Below are 16,949 nucleotides of genomic sequence, written 5' to 3'. Positions count from 1 at the left end.
ATGCAGGGGCCGGATGGAGCTAAAAACAGGGCCCAGAGGTCTTGACTGTGCTGCACTCACCTCGAGGCGTCCAGGTGGAAAGTGGCGCTCGAGGTGAGTTGCAGGGGCCTACTTCCTACACAGGAATGCAAGTGGCCTATCAGGGGAGGGGGCGGGCTGGGAGGCGGGAGGAGGGTCGGGAAGGGGAAGAGAGAGCGCGAGGGCCGGGACAAGCAACGGTGCACGCAGGTGCTGGGGGCCTATGCAGGGGCCGGATGGAGCTAAAAACAGGGCCCAGAAGGGTCTTGACTGTGCTGCACTCACCTCGAGGCGTCCAGGTGGAAATGATTGAATGATTGAAAGTTGTAAGAGGGAGCTAGTCTCACGGCGAGGCTACATTTATAGATAATGGCAATACCTCCTCCTCTAGTGCCTTGTCTGTCTTGTCTTAGGGATAGTATAGTCATTTGGGACTGCTAGCATAAGCATAGGACCTGCTGCAGCGTGTAGCCATGTCTCGGTGATGGCTAGAAAGTCTAGATTCTCCCTCAGAAGCAGGTCGGCAATCTCCGTGGCATGGGCTACTAGAGATCTGGAGTTTATCAGTGCTCCTTTCATGGGAGGGCTAGTGGGGGAGTTTACAGGGTGAGAGTCTAGTTGGTCTTTGGGATTCAAGTGTAGGGATGTGCAGCTTTTTGACTTAGGAAGGTGGTTGTTAGCTGACTCAGTAGTTGCCAACAGGATTTTAGGTGTCCTTTTCCCTGTAGGGATGGGTAGCAAACTTTGGTTGGCTCATATATTTTGGCTAGTCTGGCTCTAAGGCACGTATTCCTAGATTCTGTTGAGCAGGGGTTACTTATGATTTGGCGTAAAGCGTTGTCCATGGCTAGGTGTTTGGTTGTTGTGATGTTGGACAGGTAGGGTGTTATAGTTAGTAAATCATCACGGGCCTGTATGTGGCGTATACCAAGGTAAAGTATGAGGCTCAATATGGATATTGAAGAGAATATAAGTTGTTTGCTGACTTTAGTGAGCATACTGAAGCTAGGTGAGCTTTAGGCTCCTATGCAATGGTCCAGCAGGATTTAACTGTCTGTAGGATTTAACAATAAGCTGGCCAAATGCAATACAGGCTAAGGTATAATAGTCATAAGCGTCAATAATAATCAGGCAAGATGCGAGTCAGGGCTAAGGCACAATGGTTATGCTAGATGCAGAGCAGGCAAAATGCAATTCAAGACTAGGCTCAGTAGTCAGGCAAAATACAATGTAGGCTAAGGTGTGGTAATCGGGCAAGATACAAGTCAGAGCTAAGGCACAGTGGTTATGCTAGATGTAAATCAGGCAAAGTGCAATGCGAAGCTAAAGCTCAATAGTCGGGCGAAATATAATACAAGGATAAGGCATAATAATCCGGCAAAATGCGAAATGGGGCTAAGGCATGGTGAGCAGGCAGAAATGCAAAGCAAGGCTAAGGAGCAAAAATTGCACGCATGGCAGTTTGACTGGGTAATACATACATACAGTGATTTTTAGTGCTCATATATATGAGGATGGAGGGCAGCCGTTATTCAATGTGATAGAGTAGTACAGCTGGGTGTCTTATCAGGGTAAACATGAGGCTCAGTATTACTAGCACGTGACCCAGGAGGGTGGGCGCAAGTGGCAACAACGTGGGTAGCTTGTTCCATGTGATAGACAATCATTTAGAAAAAGCATACAAACAGGTGAGGGATGGCATGCAGCGACCGGTTAAACCGCGGCAGGTGCTGTAAGCAATTTAGACATTAATGTAGGCGGGTGCTCACAGGAGGCAACTTTAAGATCTCATGTCTCGAATTGTGAGAGAGATGAGGTGGTAACTTTCGGGCAAATTGTACAATCAGTGTCTCACCGTGTAAGCTGGGGACCAGGCAGGAGGCAGGGCTTATGGACCTGGAGCAGCCGCAGCTCGGTCAGGAGCCAAGCCTTTTCTACGTGCCTTCTCTCGCAGGCCGGCTCAAGCCTATCAGCAATCCTATTGGCTCCTTGAGGAGGGGGGTGAGTATTTATTTATGGAAACCACGAGGCATCCCTAAAAATGGCTAATTCTGCACCCTCTGTAGTTGTAGGGACTGATATAGACTGGTGACCGGCCAATACATAATCTCTGTAGGTGGGCTTAAGTGTTTGGTGGATTTTAGGGCCAGCCTGATTGGTTGGCTGCCAAAACCTTGCTTGGTGTGATTTTATTTTGTGGGTGCTAGCTCTTCAGTGACTGTAGCGATCTAGTGGAGACCCTGACCATTCCCCAACTCTGTTGGGATTATAGTAACTGCTGCTGGAGTATTTTCTGTCTAAGTTGTTGTTTTCGCCTTTAAGGACAAGGTCTGGCAGTTCTGTCGGTGTCCCCTTCCCCTCCCTCTGCACTGGTTTGTATTTTTAGCTGCTGGACGTCTTTCCTGGGCTATCCTTTATCCTCCATGCTGGATGTCTTGTGCTGCGATTGTTTTGGGATGTTCTTTCTGCCGTCTTCCTGTAGTACCCTTCTAGTTGTAGCACGCTGAGGTAGGAAGCCTCAGTCGCTCTAAAGGGTGGTAGAATACTGCTAACCCTTGTCAGCTGGTAATCTGGGACATCATGGGTCACCCCCGTGTTGCTCCCTTCGTGAGAGGGTTTTCTGCTGACTGCTCCATTTTGCCCCTTAAGCCATATGGATCTTCTTGGTTAGGTCGCTCTGTCTTTCTGGTGCTTTCTCTGCTAATGCTTTCACTTCTGGCTGTTCGGTCACACTACTGTGAAGGGAAATTGTTTGTCATTTGGGTCATCGTTCGTGCAGGGATGACTGGACCCTGTCACACTCCCTCCCAAAAATGTTGTTTTTGCCATTCATTGAGGCCATGTTCACTGACAACTGGCGATACGGAGAACTTTGGCCCAGTTCGTTAAACATACCCCTCAAGGGTTCCTGGTTCGGTGGTTGTGGATGTCTGTAGGGTCCTTTCTGCCCTTGACTTGCTTGTCCCAAATCCTGCTGTGCTTCTTTTCTTCCTGGACCTTCTAGGTCTCGAACCTGGAATTGGAACTCTTGAAGAGTGTCCCCTGGGGTTGATGGCTATCCTTTCTGCACCTGTAGGGTAGAACAGTCTTTTCCCCTTAATTGTGTTTGAGTAAATATTGTGTTGCATTATTTCCTATGGGGAAACTTCAAACCACTTGGAAAAAGGGATTTGGTTGGTACTTATCTGTACATGGCTTTTTACCTGGGTCCCTATCATCTTTTGCTTGTGCGCCTGATTTTGTGATTCTTTTTTTGTTTTGTTTTAAAGTCCCTGCATTGCACACTTCTGAAATATTTTTTTGTATCCCTGATCTTCTAGGAGTAGAACAAGAGCTTAATAATTTTAAACCGAATTGTATTCTAATTTTTGGTGGTCCTCTAAACTTGGCTGTTAATGTGTTCTTAAACCTTTGTTCTTCCTCCTAGGTGCTAATGTATGGTGTACATTTGTACAGAAGCACCAGAGCATGTTGGGTGTTTTATTCATTCTTCACAATGAGCTTCACAGTTTGGTTTAATGTTCATAGTGGCCAGACCTGGTTTTGTATAACTTTTAAGAATCTACCTACCATCTATTCCTAGTGCTGGTGAATGATGATAACTTTGGTCTTAACATGGTAATATTTCACCTGCCGCATGCCTGGAAGCCTTTGCTCGTCACTGCCATAGAATGCACATTAATTGTCTGTGCTTGGTTCCTATTTGAGAACTGCTTTATGGTTGACCGCTACAAATATATTTGATCATTACCCTTTGTTACTCCTGTGCACTCTTCGAGCACCTTCCCCACCTCCTGTCTTCTGAATTGACCTTTCATTGGATATGATGATAGGCTGTCTCAAAATCCTGTTTCAAGCCTGCCTTTTCAGACCTGGCTTTTTGTACATTTCTGACCAGAGATCACTTACCTTTTCCCTGGAATCCGGGATCCATCTGCAGTTTTGCAATGTTATGGGGGACCTTATGTTAACCTTTGTAGCTTCTGCATTGCCAAAGAGACTGAGGTTATCCTGATATTGGGGTGGCCTCGAGAGGGTCCTTTTTGTAGGCTGGCGGTTGTATGACTTGTATGGTTGCGACCGTCACATTCTCACTGTAAAGAATAAACTTGCACCGTTACGTGCTCTGGCTGACTGAGACTACCCTTAGAATCTAACCCTGTAGACATGAAGGAGCGACCTCCCCAGGAGACTGCACTAGTCGTCAATAGCAGGTAATTGACGACTCTGGGTCTACCCTTCGTAGTTGAGACGGGGAAATGAATAAGGTGTTTAGGTTTTATTATGCAGACATATGTTCCATCTAAACATAAACCTGTTGCTCAGCTTGCTGCTTGCTTCGCGCCTCCCTGTATTGTCTTGACGACTCATAAGGACCTTTTTGGGGCAGCCCAGTGAAGAGAGTAAAGCTGCTTGTGCGATCTAGGACCTTCCTTGACATAAAGCCTGTGAAGGAATAATAGTGTAATTATCATCTCTAGTTGTTGAAAAAGAGTAGACTGTCCTCAAGGAGAAGCTCCCGTGATCTAGTAGTGAGGTTCTGATTACAGTGTTGTTTAAACTGAGTACGTTGAGTGAATTGTCAGTTCAACAGGCCTTGTCCTTTCCTAAATATTGATCAGATAATCGCTAAAGTTCTGGTGAACAAGCAGGTGGTTTCGCAGGATAAAACCTTCCTTGCCTTCCCCAAATCTCAGCAGTTTCCTTGCTGTTAGATGCTGAAATAGCATCGGACTTAGTTGAATGATAATTTATATTTGTGATATTGAGACGAATTGGGATAAATGAGGCCGTTTCCTTGGTGCAATTACTACACCATGAACACATTTCATAGCTAGCTCCCCGTTTTCTTTTTACCTGTGGCGATTAGACCAAGCTGCCCACCCTCTTATCTTTGTGTCGCTTTTTCAACCATTAGCTCGCATACTTTGTCTGGCAAAGGGCTACAGATGTGCTGTCCATCGCCTAGCTTTCCTCTTTGCGGATGTTCTCTTTATCTGCGTGTCTGTTGCCAATCTAGCTGCTATTATACAAGAAGCAAAGGACTCTCAGGGCTGCACATAAATTGGAGCCGATCCAAACTTCTTCCACTTAGCGACCTTGACAACACAGACCAGTGAGTAGTTTAGCCTTGAGTGGTGTGCCAATTCAGTGGGCAACTTAGGCATTCATGAGGTTAGAAGTAGTTTGAACTTTCGTCACACTGACTATGCCCCATTACTGCTGGATATCTCAAATGGAGTACAGCAGTGAATCAAATTACCAAGAGGCTGATTTAAAATGGTGGTACTTGCATAATTTATTTGTTTTCACGAATTTGAGTCCATATTATTAGCATCCTATTTTTTTTCTACTTTGCGTTTGCATTTGATAGGATTGAAATGGGCTGGAGTACATCCTTAAGTGGTAAACACTGGCTTTGCCAATAGATGAGGGAGGCCTATATGTGCCAAGTATGGAAATAGCCTGACCCCATTGCTTGCACAAAATTGCAGTTGCCCTGAAGAACTTGCACCTTTTGAGTTCACATATGCCTTGTAGAGGAGAGTTGCACCCTGCGAGTATAATAGCTTGGGCCTGTTCTTGACTTGAAGCAGAACTTAAGCCTCACAGTCCCAGCTTTTATCTTGAAAAATTCCAAGGTTAGTTTTCATTCAGGAACAGACTACATGCATTTCCAGGATTCTTCAAAACACAGTTCACAAGAAATGTTCTTTTTTTTCCATCACAGCTGTCTTCTGTGATTTCTTTGCCATATTAGGTCCTTCAGCTCTTTTTGCCAGGGGGGTGACTACCTCCCCTCTGGTCCCAGTTCGTGGTGTTAGGGAGAGGGAGCCATCCCCTCTAACGTTTCTCAGGATTCTGGTTACTCAAGTCTCTGTAGAAGTAATGTCTCCCTTCCCGGCTTGCCTCAGGATTTGGGTTGCTTTACTGAGGTAAAATCAATTGCGGCGGAATTGACAGTAGTCGATTTCGCTGCAAATAGGTTTTTACCTTGGCAAAAAATAAATGACTGTCCCCCTGCCACCCCCAAACCACCGGTAGACCCACAACAACCCCCATCCACTTACCTTTTCTCCGTCCGCGGCCGCCTCTTCTGTACCCTGTGGTGTCGGTGCTGTCTCTCTAACGTGGGTCTGAGCTGATGCTGCAAGGTCACCCTTTTTGAAATTTTATTTTATTTACATTTCTTTTGGGTCCCGTGCTTCCAATGTCGAGTAAGCGGGCGTGGGGGGGCATCCCTGCAGCTGAAAATACTGAACATGGGGGAACAGGGACACTCCTGCTCCTCATGTTTGGTATTTTCAGCTGCAAACAAATGGTATTGGCCGAAATCGGTCAAATGTACCATCCCGTCAATTTGGGCGAAACACTTCCTCAGGCTTCTGAAATAATTATAATACTTACTGGGGAATATCTCGATTTCCCCTGGCTTTTCTCAGGCTTCTTGGCAGTTCGTGTCAGGGGGAATGGCTTCTTCCCCTGGTTTCCCTTTAGCTTTCATTATGCACAGCCCACCTGGCTTATCACACTGCCAGGTACTGAAGAGCGATATTTTTTTTTCTATATTTTTTTTAATGGGTGTGGGGTACCACACTTGCTTTTGTGTAGCCCTCCTTCTGGTAAGACTTGGTACACTCTCCTGCCAAGTACTATTGTGCAACTCAAGGTAAGCCAACACCTCTTCCCCTTGGTTAGGGTCCCAGACCCTGTATTCTTGAACTTCTTGGGGGCCGTAGTGCCTTTCCAGCGACAGTCTGAGACGGTCTTGGGTCTTCCCTGGCATCTGCGATCAGCTGTGGGGCTTCCAAAACCCTCCTGGTTTCGCTCTGGGCTGCGCTGGCTGTGCAGTGGTACACTTCCTTCAGGTGGCGTGCGTCTCCCTTCTTGCGCTGTCCCGCTGTAAGGAATGTCTGGAGCTTCTCTTAGTGGGACTGTCACTTGGTTCTCCCACACCGGACCGGCCGTGTAGCTTCCTGCTCCCTTCTCGGGGTCCTAGTCTGCTTTCTTCTCTCCTGGACCATGCTGGCTCTCGTGGCGCCTCCAGGGAGGATTGGATGCTTTTTGCAGTCCTTCTTTCCTTTTTAGTGTCCATATTGAATGGAGCGTGTACTTTGGTTCCGCCGTATGCTCCTTATCTCCTTCGTCCCAGTGTTGTCAGGATAACTCTCCACTGGATTAGGCGAGTTCTACTTGGTCTCAGTTTCTTGATGTAATTGATGATCTAGGTAATCCTTGTTCTTCCTTGTCTCAGTATGTCTTACGAGAATGGGATCCTCTACTTTACAGAAATACATATAGGTATTGGGAAGTGTAGAGGTGGGTGTAGTGTAGGAGTATAAGGGTGGTATGGATGGAGGTTGGAAATACTGCGTTCTCCCATAAGTCATCACTGGTTCCACTGGAGCAGAGTTCAGTTCCATTTCACTCACTGTCTCTGATTTTTATATTTCCCTCTATCCGGTTGACACAGTTTTGACTTATCGACTGGTTTCCCACTCTTATCTCATGGGTACTGGCACTAGTTTCTCTCCATATAATAATTCCCTCTCTGTGTTCCGGTAGACCCGTTCCCCTCATTAACTTCTGCACTGTAGGGGTAACGTCTCGGATACTTGTAGGGGTTTTCTTTCTTTGTCTGCTTCATACACGGTCAGCTCTGGTGCCGCATCGGATCTGTTCGGGAGTTGCTTTCTCCCACTGCCCACCATGGTTATTAAGTGGTCATGCCACCTCCAAGCTCTCTACTCTAGGGCCCTTGGACGACTTGCATGCTGGCCGCCCAGTGTCTCTCGCCCCCTCACCTCTGAGCCATTTCGAATTACGCGGGCTGCGTGCTTCCCGCCACCTCTGCCTCCTTCAGCCGTATTCTCGCTCACTGGTGAGCTGTCTCTTTTCAACTTCTGCGCCACAGTCCTTTGTGAGTGCTCATTTGAAGGGATAGCTTCAATTTCATCTCAACGATTATCGGTTCAATTTACCCTTGTTTAAATCATGGAACCTCTAATGTTCTGGTGTTTCAGACAAGTCCATATAAGTCGTCACGTGGAGGGCATTGGGGAGTTCTTCACGGGAACACGAGTTCTTGTACCCAAAGGTGGAGTCCCTCCCGGTGAGGTCCCACTTGCCTTGACCCTTGGGGAGGGTGTTGCGGAGCAGGCTTGCCTCCCTGCCCTCACAGGGGGGCTCCCCTCTGGGGAGAAGAGACGAATTCCCTCGATTCGTCACATGCTGCATGTTTATATCTCAAAGATTTATTTTATTTAAGTTATCCGGAGTCCCCCTCCTTTTTATTATTATTATTTTTTTTTTTTCCATTTCTCCTGCTCACCTTTATGCCTATTGAAAATGGGAAGTAGTGCAAGTGGTAGCCTGGGATGTTTTTCAGCCTTGTATTTTTACATTACACACAGCAACCTGCAGTGCAATGGGGATTTTCTTTGTATGGCACTAACATTTTAGACATGGATTTGTGCTCCGAGTGGGACATACTGGGTTGAAAGGATGGAAATGTAAGATCTGTAGAGCCGCTTCTGAGAATTGTGAGGCATGTGGAAGCCTGGAGATGGTGGATCCTTTTATATGATGGGATGCGTGAAATTCAGAATGCAGAGGGAGTTGCTTAAAGCCAGGATGAGTAGCATCGGGTGAAGTGAGGAGGCCAGCTGATCTGTTTCAAATTAAAAAAGGAACGGAAGACTAGCAGTGCAGGGTCCTCCTTCACTATGCAAGGGAGACTGGGAAGTGGGCAGAGATTTAAAGTTGGTGCTCGGCTGACAAGTGAGTATTACGATGTGCATACTCTATACAGATGGAAATCGCTGACTTCTGATCTTTAGGAGCCACCCCAAGAAGAATATGCGCCTAAAGACAAACTGGTGGCAGCAGTTAGATTTTTACTGTTTTTGCATTATGCTTGATAATCACATTCATATATACCTACTGAACTTGGATAGTGTCCTAAAATGGCTGTGCCACAAGATTTACACTTGCTCTTGGACATATTGTAGTTTGGCATTCTTCCTGCTTTTTTCGACTGTCTAGTCCCAGTCTGCATTACTGCTGCCAGAAAGATCTTGGCTGGGGGCAGACTTTAAGCAAGTTATTGTCCCTGATTGGACATATACAGGCTTTTTGGTGCAGATTCTTACCATTCGTGGTCTTTGCCAGATTTTGGATCATTCTTCAGATCTGAGTTGGAGCCAAGATTCCTTCAAAGAAGAGCATCCGAAGGATAACTGTAGTGATCAAGCAACCTCTCCAGTGACTGGCCAGGTGAAGGCCTGCTCCTCTACCTGATCTCCAAAAACCCTTGTTGGTTCTTCAGCCCTTGGACTAGTGGGACCAACTAGTCTCGATGCCTTATCGAGGATCCCGCACCTCCGAGCCTTCGGAAGTGTCTCTGGACTCCCCTATCAGCTTCCTATCTGCAAGGAAACCTTTCCTGGAGTAGCTTCTGTGACAGTGACTGGACGGATGCATGTCGTTGCCTGTGTGTGGACACTGTTGCTGGAACTCCCCCCTTCCTCCAACCTGGGAAGTGCCCTGAAGAAGTCTGCATCGTTATAATCCATCGGCAGGGATTGCCTCTTGCAGGTGCACCGGACCAGAAGAATCCTTGAACCTACATACTAGTTCTCCCCCCCCCCCCCCCCCCCTCACCCCTCCCCGTCCTCCATAGGATAACATTGGGAACAAATCACTTTGTCTCCTATCTCCATCTTACTTTTTGGTTTGTCGAACCAGGGTCAAGTATCTTGCCTCTGGGCTAGACTTGGGTCTGGAAGAGAGGAGAGCTTATCGTTTTTCTGGTGTATTATTTGACTTTTAAATAGTTTGAAAACTATTCTGAATCACCACCACTAGTCCATTGCTTCCCTTAGAGAATATATACTTGTGAGTAACCCTGTGTTGGAACCTGTGACGTTTGGGCACTAGCCCCCATACACATTAGGGTTTGGACTTCTAAAGTACAGGGAATTAAACTTGTCATTGGTTCTCATCATTTGAACTCCATCTGCATTCTTTTTCTACATGGTTAGTTTTTGATGTTTTCTGAATGACATTACTGGTGATTTGGTATATTTGTATTATAGAACTTTCGTGATACTACCGGCTAGTTTAATTTTTTTAGGCCTAAATAAATGACTGTATTTACTAACTGCCTAAGCTGAATTATTGTTGTCTGTGTGGACTCATTGAGGTCCCCTGACCACGCTCGTACTCTCCTGAGACTAAGATTTGAACGCTCTCCACTCTGCCTTGATTGGTTTTTAGCTAAACTCTCAGAACTCTCAAGCTCCCTATTCACCACAACAGGGGTGGCCTTATAAAAACTGTCCACCAGGCTGGATTTCAGAAATCCATTTTCACAATAATAAAAATTCCAGATATACTTCTAGCATCTGTGTAGAGCTTGACGTGTAAAATGTATTTCCTCCTTTAAATTCGGAGAGCATAGAAACTGCAGTTCTAGCTGTCTTCCGTACTCCTAGCTCTAACTTTTCAGTGTCATGTGCTTTCAGATATTGCAGTGGAACTCCTCCAGAAGACTGCTCCCAGCCCTATCCGACGATTGCAGAAACAGTATGCTTCTCATGTTTCTAGGTGAGTCCCAGTTGGATCCACTTGTGAGTGTAAGAGCTTAACGCTGCTGGAAAAGAGCCTCGCTCTGGTGGTTGCATGATGCTGTGCGGCTTTCCTGGATGGGGGTGGCGAGAGTGGGGAAATGAGGGCAGTAGAGTGCTCTGCCCGAACATTCTCCCTGGAAGGTTTTGGCCCTGGCCCATACCCTGCAGTGCTGACCTCAGTGAACTGGCTTTGGGTAGCGGGCAGGAATTCTGTGCCACTAAGAGCCTGTCTGAGGGGTGTGAGGCAGGCATTGTATCAAGAGAGACAGTCTGAAGACCTTTATTTAATAACGTTCCGGAGTTGGTGTAATACCCAACTGGCCCTAACTCTAAAGGGATTGTTCACTCCACTGATGTTCCTAATGGGCGTCGATGTCTGTAACTCCAAAACCAAAATCCGTTGGTGTGCAAACCTGTACTTGCCCTCACTCTTTGATAAAATGTGTTAGGAAGTCTTCTTAAAAGAGAACTAGTGGATCCAAAAAGAAATATAAACCAAAGCTGGTTTCAGGTGGTCTTCTCACCAGATGTAGTTCTGCCAATGTCGTAAAAATCGGTATGATCAAACATGGGTTGTACATTAATCCTTCTCCACAGGGTCCTTGCAATTCCTCCAAGTGGTGAAGAAAACAAAATATAACCGTTCCTCTTAGGCTTGTCAGGGTTCCCTTCCCCAAGTTGGTGCCTCTCTGGTTCAAAGTAAGTATTTTGCTTTGTTAGGCCTCTCATGGTTTCCTTCCCCAGGCTTGGGCCCCTTTGATGCAACACTAACAAAAGTTCCGCTTACAATAATTCTGTAGGCCCCCCGGCCTTCCCTTCCCCAAGCTTAGGCCCCTTTTTATGGAACACGAAAGTTCAGATTCAGATTGGCGGGAAGCGTCTCCTCTAAATCGCAGTTCTTTTAGGGGCAGTATCAGAGGCTTTTGAGAACGGCAGGCTCTTTGCTTCTGCTTAGCGCGACTACTCTGAATAACCCCTCGCCTTTTCTCCTACTTTCACAATACTCTTGACTTTCCCTTGTTGGGGTTTCCTGCTCCCCTTTTGCTCACTTTCTCCTTGTTTTCTTGTGTGCACTTGCACCCGTTTTTTCCTCATTTTCACTTTACTGTGCCTCTTGCACACACTTCACTTTATCTTGTGTTCCCTCGCACCCTTTTTTCACTTTTCTGGTCGCTCGTACCCTTCTGTGTTTCTTTCACTTTAAAGTTCCCTTCTTTTCTTATCTCTGCGCCTCTAGCGCCTTTCACTTTTAAAGTTAATTTTCTCCTTTTAATTCTGTGCCTTAAACTTTTCTTTTCTCTTCTTTCCTTTCGTAACGCTTACCATAAGCCTTTGTTTTTTACTTTGTCCTTTTGTGCCGCTTGCAGCAACGTTTCTATTCCGCTCCAGCCACCCGCATGCTACTGAGTTTCTCTTCCGCACTGGCAAGCAGTCTTCCTTGTGTTGCTTGGGTAGAGGTCAGGGTCTCACCACCTGCCCATCTGACACTCTTGGGACAGGCACACACCCCAAGGAAACAAGCAGTTTGTTAAACGCAGCAAGCAGCCTGCAGTCGAGTACCTCACTCCGGCTCCTTGGAGACACAGCTACCTAGCCACGCTGCACCCCCGCTGGCATACCGGATCAGCGTATTGACACTCTGTTCTTCTCCAGGTTCTCTCGGCCTTTCTCACTGCTTCCTTCTGCTGCTTGGCTCCCGTGCTCTATACTGCATCGCCAGCTCGCTCTCTGGTCTGTACAAAACCATACTTTTTTTATAGTTGGAAGAGTAGTCAAGTGGAGTCGGGTGTAAGTGGTCTGTGTTAAATGCCTGACCCTGCCTGACTCTATTAGTGGGACAACCTAATGGGAGTTGGTAGCAGTCTTTTCTTTTTCTCAGTGTCTCTCATAGGTAATCCTCACTGCTCTCTGTCGCCTCTTCCTCGTCCCAGTATATGTTTGCAATGGGGCGGGGGAGATGGGATGGGACTGGAAATATCCCATAAAAGCTCAGCGGGAGGATTTTAAGAAAAGGGGAATACCATGTCTCGCCCTTTGGTGTTCTCCTCCCAAACCCTCGTGACTCTACTCGGGTGATCCTCCCTCGCTTGCCCACCTCCAGGGTCAGGATCCAAAAGCCCTTCCCTGGCCACCTGAATAGAGGATCCCAGGGGAGTAGGTGGGAGAACACTCTCTGGTTTCTCACAGGGGGCTCTTGTGATACTAGGCACCCACCCCTTTGGAAGGGAGGTCCCTTGGTGCTGTGTACCCCTCCCTATGGGATATCACCCTTACGCCGAGGCGCCTCCAGGAAATATCATTTAGCATAGTGCCATGCAGTTGCTTCCTGGTTAGACACCAATGTGTGTGTTCATTATTAGGAACCAAGGACTTGTCATACTTGAAGTAAACTCAGATCCCTCAACAAGCTGATTAGAAATTCAGGATGTGTTTGATATTTATCATGATCTTTTTGCCATCTTGTCGGCTGCCAACCAAATAAGCGTGGGTATGCAGAAGCTTGCTGATATTTGATCTCTTGCTTATTTGCTCGGCTGTTACATTATAGTCAATTACCTTGATAGCTCTGGTGGACTTCTGTTTTAAAGAATATTTCCTGGCTGACTTTGACTTTATATAGATGGGTGAGCTAGCTCTGCTCTTAAGTACTATACAGGGGAGGGAGGTTTGTTAATTATTCACTTCTACAAAGACAGCCCCCTCTACTACTACAAAGTAGTGATCAGCAGGGGCAGCTCTCCCATCAGTATAACTCTGCCTGCAGGAGAGGAAGCTACTGATTTAGCCATGTAGCGCCCTGCATTAGACAGCAGATGCTTCATCAGCTAGCAATGGCCATTAACATTTTCCCTTTTTTCAGGGCTCCCCTCTGCCTCCTTATGGCATGGCTGTAGTTACCTCTTGGCTGATGATGATTTACTGTTTGGTGCTCTTCCACCAACTGATGCTGTGTCGCTTTTACAGGGTGTCCTGCATCTTCCCCTTACTCCACATCACTTGATCTGCTGATTGGGTTGGCCGTGTTGTCCCTCAGCTAGTGATTTGCTTTCTGTGCTCTTCTTGGTGGTGGTTTTCTTTTACTTGCTATCGGCCTGCTACCCCTGTTGATGGAATTTGCTCTGTGCTTCCTCTGCTGGTGGTTCCCCCTCTGCTTCCTATTGATGGCCTCTTGAAGGGCCAGAGAGTCCAGCATCCCTTGTTGTATGCCCACTTCTGCTTGCGGTTCCTGCTCGCAGAGCTCCCTGTTGGCTTGAGAAGCCCAACCGCTGGCTCTGGTGTAAGCCCTCTAAGCCGTTTGCTTGTTTTGTATTCGTTCACTTATCTTTCCTTTGTGATTTCCCCATCCAATGCCTCATTAGGGACACAGCGACGTATCATAGCGCCTGAGAGAACTCCAGTTTCTCTGAATAGGTGTCCTCCAAAATGTGCCCTACATTTTCATGAGCAATTAACTTTGCCAGTTTGCTATGTGTGACCCAGAAAATGGTGACCGCTATACATTACTGCAAGTAAATAACAATTGGGGAATGGCACCCGGTTCCTTGGCTCATACCCCTCAGGTGGCTTTTCCTTGTAAAGCTGGTCCCCCTTTTCATTGAAAAGGGGACCGAGTAACCAAGACAACATGTGGGCAGATCTGTGTCCCAGAATTCTAGGAGAGGGGTTATTCTGTGTCCAGGAATCCTACGATGCAGGGGAGCCAAGACTGGATCTGGCCAGTATGTGAATAGAATGGCCTGGATTTAAGACTCCATCCACATCCTATGCGTTTCCACAGGGAACATTTTAATGTGGTAACTCCCCTAACCCCTGCATGATTGCTTGGCCACCAAATTCTTGAAGGGATGCAAGATTGCGAATGGAATCAAGTGCACACTCTGCTTCCAATATTTCTCTAAGTGTTGGGAACTTGTAACTGTACTTTGTGCTTTGGGACTTATTCTAGCGATTGCAACCAAAGACGACCCTCTAGACCCTGTGAAGGTGCTGCTGTAGCAATAGTCCTAAAATTCCACTGCCATTTTAGCGCTATGGGGCCTGCAGATTCCAGTCTTGTGCAACCAGAGAGAACCAGTTCTGCTTCCTATGGACCTGGTGTGACTAGCTGGATTACAAACCGTAAAGTTTCCTCTGCTCTGACCCATTGCTGCTTGCCATGCACAGCTTTCTATGTAGGATAGGGAGGACTGGACGACCGAGGGCTAGTAACAGGCGGATCCAAAGGCTTAATGTTGCTAAAATGAAAGGAACAGCAGTCAGCGTTCCATGGGACTCTTGAGTAATTCTCCAGTTACTGGACCCGCATCACTACACCTTTGTCCCGGCCATGTATCACCTCTGGGAGATTGCCTTCCTGAATGGGACCCTTGACCGGATTAGGGTTTTTTTCCAGGCCCACTCTCCTGCATATTGCCATTAGTTTGAATATTGCTTGGCAACTGTTGGGGGACATTTTTCATTTAGCTGCTTTGTCACCATTGACTTCAGGGGAACACCCAAAATGTCTGTCTTTACATCCTCGCTAACTTTTGAAGCGAGTGTAGCCTTTTTAGCTCTTTATTTTCGAGCCACTGGATTTTCCCTAAGGCTGCCAGTGTAGACTGTTTCTCCAATATCGTGTTTTTTTTTTTTTTGTAGCACACACCACCTTTTTATTCTTTTTTGTCTGGCAGTATTTTGTTATGTCTTTTTGTCTGTGAAAAGTTGCAGGCTACTAGTCAGACATTAAGTCTCTAGCAACCTAAGTTCTACACACAGCACACCATTTACTCGACAAGAGACCGTTTTCGCTAGCCAATGACTAGTGCTGTGTGAACATTTTGAGGCCTCACTTTATGATGTACATAGGACAGGTGGTGGTAGGGAATCATGTTTTACAACTTTTTCTGGTACAGTACTGTGCACGATCTTCTTTTCCAGCGATAATGACATCTTTATTACCATGCCCTCAAAAATGTATTGTGTTTTTTAGGACCTACACTTCGGCCATCTTGCTTTTTTGGACGTCTTCCTGCTCTCTCTGGTTCCAGACCTCCAATATAGGGGCATGCACTTTGGCAAGGTCCTGTCCAAGACTCCCTTGTGTGCTTTGTGTGACTGGAACGATTTGGACTCTTTGGTCCCAATCCACTTTTTTTCCCATAGGATGGCTGTTGCTGGCAGATGTGGACAGTCGGCTACTAAATTGGACAGCCATTGCCAGTATGAATGATGCAGATCCCTACTATTGGAGGGGCTGGTGTAACAAACCGCCTACATTTTTGGAAAAGGAGAGGGTCTGACGCCATTCTACAGCTCACCCATTGGAGCTAATGACCTAAGAGATAACCGCACTGAGAAGACCTGGAGGATGCAGCTGAAGCATTCAGCATTGGCAAAACCAATCGGCGAGGATCCTCGTCTTCATCGCTTGCACCCAGGAAAGACCTTAATCGGTGCCTTCCTCCCCTGGACTGGTAGCGTCAATCTGTCCTGTGTCCTTTATCATAGTCTTGCCATAGGTGTACTTCAGAAATGCCCGTGCCCATCCATCTTCTGCAACACACAGTCCGAGTTGGGACTTAACACATTTTCAGCTTGTGGGCCAGAAACTTTGTGACCTGCATGGACTGCACACCACCCCGTACAGTGACTTTCTTGGAGCCTGTTTGTTGCTGCCGCCTCAAGCTGAACCTGCCGACTCGTGACCAGGGTTTCTTCGCCACTTCACTTTGCCAGCTTTGTCGTGGTTATCAGTCCATATTGTGGGAGTCCCAGTAGTCACTGTGCCAGGTCATCTGGCTTATCCTGCTGAAGCTCCTCTGGAACCACATCTTCACCACGGATTGTAACCTCCGTTTAGCCTGACCTAAATCCCAGAGGCAAAAAACTGGCGGGGGAAAGCCCTGTTTTTCATTCACTTCTCATCTTGCACCAGCAGGTGGGTCTCCTGCAGAAACACTATGGAAAGGGACAGGTCGCTTAATTTACTCAATACTGATTTCCATTTCACAGGGGAATTTAAGCCCTGTACATGCCACATGCCCATCACCATAAGGTCCTCCCCTCCCGGCATCAACCCCTGCTTCAGGCAACATCACACTGCCAAACCGGATGCCCAACCCTCATCGCCACCCCCTGCCCTGCCCGCAAATTAGTTGCATAAAGTAACTTTCTGACCCACAACCAACATTAAGAACCGACGCACCCACCTTCCCCAAACCCCTAACCATGCTCAAACGTGAGCGTCTGCCAGACACCTGGAAACTTTGTCGGGAACCTGACTTGGAGGGCGGGAAAAAGAAAAATACCATCCCATGA

At 46.9% G+C, this 16,949-nt stretch overlaps 1 protein-coding gene across 1 annotated transcript in view; it reads left to right on the top strand.

Moving 5' to 3' along the window:
* Window positions 1–16,949, top strand: part of CNPPD1 (cyclin Pas1/PHO80 domain containing 1) — a 176,227-nt gene that overhangs the window by 64,731 nt on the left and 94,547 nt on the right. Inside the window, exon 3 of the mRNA XM_069616873.1 lies at window positions 10,545–10,626. Coding sequence (XP_069472974.1) covers window positions 10,545–10,626 — 82 coding nt within the window. The remainder of the gene's footprint in view (window positions 1–10,544; window positions 10,627–16,949) is intronic.

Source organism: Ambystoma mexicanum, chromosome 9 (genome assembly GCF_040938575.1).
Source record: "Ambystoma mexicanum isolate Mex_15411 chromosome 9, UKY_AmexF1_1, whole genome shotgun sequence".
Taxonomy (NCBI): Eukaryota; Metazoa; Chordata; class Amphibia; order Caudata; family Ambystomatidae; genus Ambystoma; species Ambystoma mexicanum.
Note: the sequence above shows the minus strand (reverse complement) of the source record. Positions and strands in the feature narration are given on the sequence as shown.